This window comes from Papaver somniferum, chromosome 8 (assembly GCF_003573695.1).
Source record: "Papaver somniferum cultivar HN1 chromosome 8, ASM357369v1, whole genome shotgun sequence".
Classification (NCBI taxonomy): domain Eukaryota; kingdom Viridiplantae; phylum Streptophyta; class Magnoliopsida; order Ranunculales; family Papaveraceae; genus Papaver; species Papaver somniferum.
Window position 1 is genome coordinate 52486203 of NC_039365.1, and position 3943 is coordinate 52490145.

The 3943-nt window shown below is 39.6% G+C and overlaps 1 protein-coding gene across 1 annotated transcript; it reads right to left on the bottom strand.

The window, feature by feature from the left end:
* Positions 1–263: 263 nt before the first annotated feature.
* Positions 264–3335, bottom strand: LOC113301125 (transmembrane 9 superfamily member 12-like). Its single transcript, XM_026549893.1, has 2 exons — positions 3145–3335; positions 264–2919 (listed from the first exon to the last, which is right to left on the bottom strand). The coding sequence occupies exon 2, from the start codon at positions 2611–2613 to the stop codon at positions 640–642; it is 1974 nt and encodes a 657-aa protein (XP_026405678.1). The 5' UTR covers positions 2614–2919; positions 3145–3335; the 3' UTR covers positions 264–639.
* Between the last annotated feature and the right edge of the window lie 608 nt (positions 3336–3943).

Sequence of the window (3943 nt, forward strand, 5' to 3'; positions counted from 1 at the left end):
AGAACTGAAAATAAAATGTTAAGATTTGTTACATCTTAATTTTTTTCTTTATTCGCCGGTTTTGGTGAACCGACCGTCCAAAACCGGGAACCGATTTTGAACGGTTCCAACCAAACCGATTCAGATGATCTGATGGAACGGTTTTAAAAGTCTGATACCGATGGAGTGAGGTTCAGTAATTGGTTTTGCTAAAAACCGAACCGACCATTGTGCAGCCCTAGAAGGTACTGACAATTACACTAAATACGAAGGTACAACTTTATTTGCTGTTTTTAATCAAATGTGACTAAGAATGGAACTCAAAATCTCATTACAAAATTCAATCTGACAAATCAGTAAACAGAACCAAAACTTAACCAAGGGGAGAAAGAGAAAAACGCTACAGAGTAACTAAAGATCTCCAACCTCAGCAAGCATGAAAGAAGATGGTAAAATCAAGCTGCAACCTTGACATACCTTACCATGAACACCAGTTCTCAATTCACCATGACCGAAAAGCTACAGGCTTTTGGAATCCTATAAACCTTTGCTGCACCAGATAGAAAGAAAGAGATGCACAACTAATACAGAGATGAGGGTAAAAAAATATGAGAAGTGGTGATTATCTCTTTATTAGTATTTGATGTTCTCAGTATCTCCCTAGTCAATTTTGACAGATGAGAATAGGTAATGAACGAAGTAGAAGGAAATAAGGAAACCTATTGTGCCAGTAGACAACATGATTGCGATTGCCATGATCAATGAATAACCTAGGTAAAGCATAGCTGACACAGGCCCGCTCAAACTCCTAAGGTCAAATATAAGGTAATTGATGGAGTACATGAACACGTAGAGTGAGACTGAACCAGAGGCATAGAAAGCTTTCCACCACCACTGCCAATCCTCCACACAGAGGTGCATGTAGGTAAGGACAACAGAAACTTCGGCACAAACAACGACAAGCAGGACGAAGACAACTAGCAAGAACCCAAATACATAGTAGAACCTCCCAAGCCAGATGCTAGAAAGAATGAAAAACAGTTCGATGAAGAGGGTTCCGAAGGGGAGGGTGCCAGCACCAAGTACGAGAAGCCATGATGGGTATTTTCGCACAGGGATTTCTCTAGGGATCTGGTTGGTTCTCACAGGGTACTGGATGGGCTCCGCCTTTGTCCCAAAGTAGCCTCCTAAAAGGGTTAGAGGAACAGAAATACAGAACCAAAGAGAAATGAGAATAAAATACAAGGAAATGGGAATAGCACCAGTGCTCTTGCTGCCCCAAAGTATGAAGTTCAAGGCAGTAAGAATTATGAAAACAATTCCAGGGAAGAAGCACGAAACCGACCAGGAAACTGATCTCCACCCTTCTGTAGTTCCCTTGATAGTTATCCATAGTCTAACACCAACATAACCCGCAACTAGACCAAGGAAAAGATACAGAATTATCATTCCAGTCAAGAGCATTCCTCGAGATGCTGGTGACATGAATCCAAGAGCTGCAAACACGGTAGTAACAACTGCCATCCCCAAAATCTGGGTACCATCTCCAACCATCACGCAGAGTAGCTTTGAGCAATTTGGTTCTCTAAAAACATCACCCACGACAAGCTTCCACCCAGAAAGCTCCTCATTCATCTGGGCTTGCGCTTCTTTGTCCAATTCCTCGTACCTCGTCAAATCCCTCCTCACTGTCCTTAGAAAAATAACAAAGACGATCCCAGCCAAAAAGAAGATTACCATCAACGAGTTCATGATTGAGAACCAGTGCACCCGTGCACCCTCCATCTTCAAGTAAGCATCCCATCGTGAAGGCCATCTAATATCACTTTTCACAAATTCAACTTCATAAGTAAATGAAACTCGCTCTTGTTCCCTGATAATCTGAGATTTTTCAAGATCAACAGGGCAGTTGACAGGGTCAACAGTGTCGTACATCTTCAGCTTTGACATCGCCTCAGGGTCACGTTTCACACTGCAAGGAACAACTTCGAACCCAACTATCTCATACCCATTTAACTTCTTTTCAGATTCTTGAACCACAGCCATGGTTTCATCTCCAGTACCAAGTACCTGCACACCTGTTCCTTCGTACTCATGAACCAAAACCTTAAATTTCAAATGATTTACAATATAGTCTTCACTACTTTGAGGTGGAGCATAACCAACAGGGTACCCTGTCCATTGAATGTTGATCCCATTTTGCTTGGCATACCTCATTGCAGGCAAATTGTCGAGGATCATATTCACCTGGTACAGATCACGAGTTCGCTGTTTTAGGAGCTTTACCTCGTTCTCATTTAACGGGTTGGTTGTGCATAGGTAAAGCGACTCATTCCTATTCATATTGAACCGATAAGGGGAGTTATCAATTTGATCTCCCATAAGGAGTTCCCCCAAATTTTCTGCACTCTTCTTAATCCCTCCCTCAGGCTTGCAGTAAGGAAGACTGTAATAGCTGAAAGGAAGCTCTGTTTCTATTGAAGTCAAAGAATTCACTTTTCCAAATATCGATTCTCCTGGTGTGTATGTGTGCATATAACTGCCAGGCAGATAAAACCCATTGCACACACTCGCCAACAGAATAATAATGAGTGCACAGAAATGGGTTGAAGAAATTTTCCTTTGAACAGCCATTGTAAGAAGATAAAAAAGAGTTCCTAGGTCTAACAGAGATTCAAGTGCATTATCATAAAAAATGCCAGATCTGGATCACTAATAGAAATGAAATCAAAAGCCAGACTATGTTAGCTGCTTCAATATCCAACTTGAGTAAAGTCCCAAGGAAAAAATATAAGTTGCTTAGAATTTACTAATCTCTTGAAAACAGACTTCACAGTAATCAAATCAAATCACCTATCGAATTGTTCCAGATATGCTTTCCAGTACAGATCCGCGAAACAAAAATAAGCTTCTCCACTAAATAGTCCAAGATCTTCAGATCTACAAAACGCAATGGTAAAATTCGAAATCAGTTTTTTAAAACTTCTTCCAGAGATTCATTGAACGGATTAAACCAAACAGATCCCTGGTAAACCTCATTCAAGAAATTATACAACATAAGCATTTCTAAAAGATTGAGAATAACAAATCCAAACTGAAACTATCAAATGTAATTCGCAGTCCAAACACTAAATTTGAGGATTGAAATTACAGAAGAATGAATACCCGATAGGTTGAGAAATGATGATATCCCGTTTCCAGGTGATTCCACAAAATCTTCTTATGGACTGAATTTTGAAGAGGAGAGCACAATGTGAAAATCTAATATAACTTGGAAACTGAATTCTGAAGGAACTGAAAAGGAATGGAAAAGCTCTACGTTTTTGTAGCCCTTTCTAGGGTTCGTAAAATGAATACAGTGTGTGTCACTCTACTAACTATAAAAACCTGTCTAGACCCACTAAATTATTCAAATTGTTGATACACCCCCACCACACTTTAATTTAGAACCCATAATCGGGGGATATGCAGATTATCCGAGGGACGTGAAGTGAACTATTTTTTCCATCCAAGTTATCCTTCGAAAGGGTGTCTTAAAAGTATAAAAAGTCCAAGTTACCCTTTTCATATATATATATATATATATATTTTGTTATTCATCAACAATAAGAGAGGATTATAAGAAACTGGTTGGAATCCTACCAACAAGCTGGTTCCAATACCTTTTTGTATCACAATCCTTAATCTCTGAAAAAGAAATTACATTTCTTTACATTAACATCAAACCTAGACAAAGATAATTATGCAGTCTCTTCAAAAACTAGACTGTGTCATCGCCAAGTTCATCAAACGTAGAGAAAGCCAAAGTGCCAAAAGCATAACCTTGAGCCAAGCATTTATCAGAATATTTTGTATTTTTGCGCATGATGGCATTGCTCAAAGCTAAACCAGGATGGAGAGCACGAACTCCTCCACCAGTGAAGGGAGAGAGCGTCGTTGCATCTAAGCACATATCGAGACCATT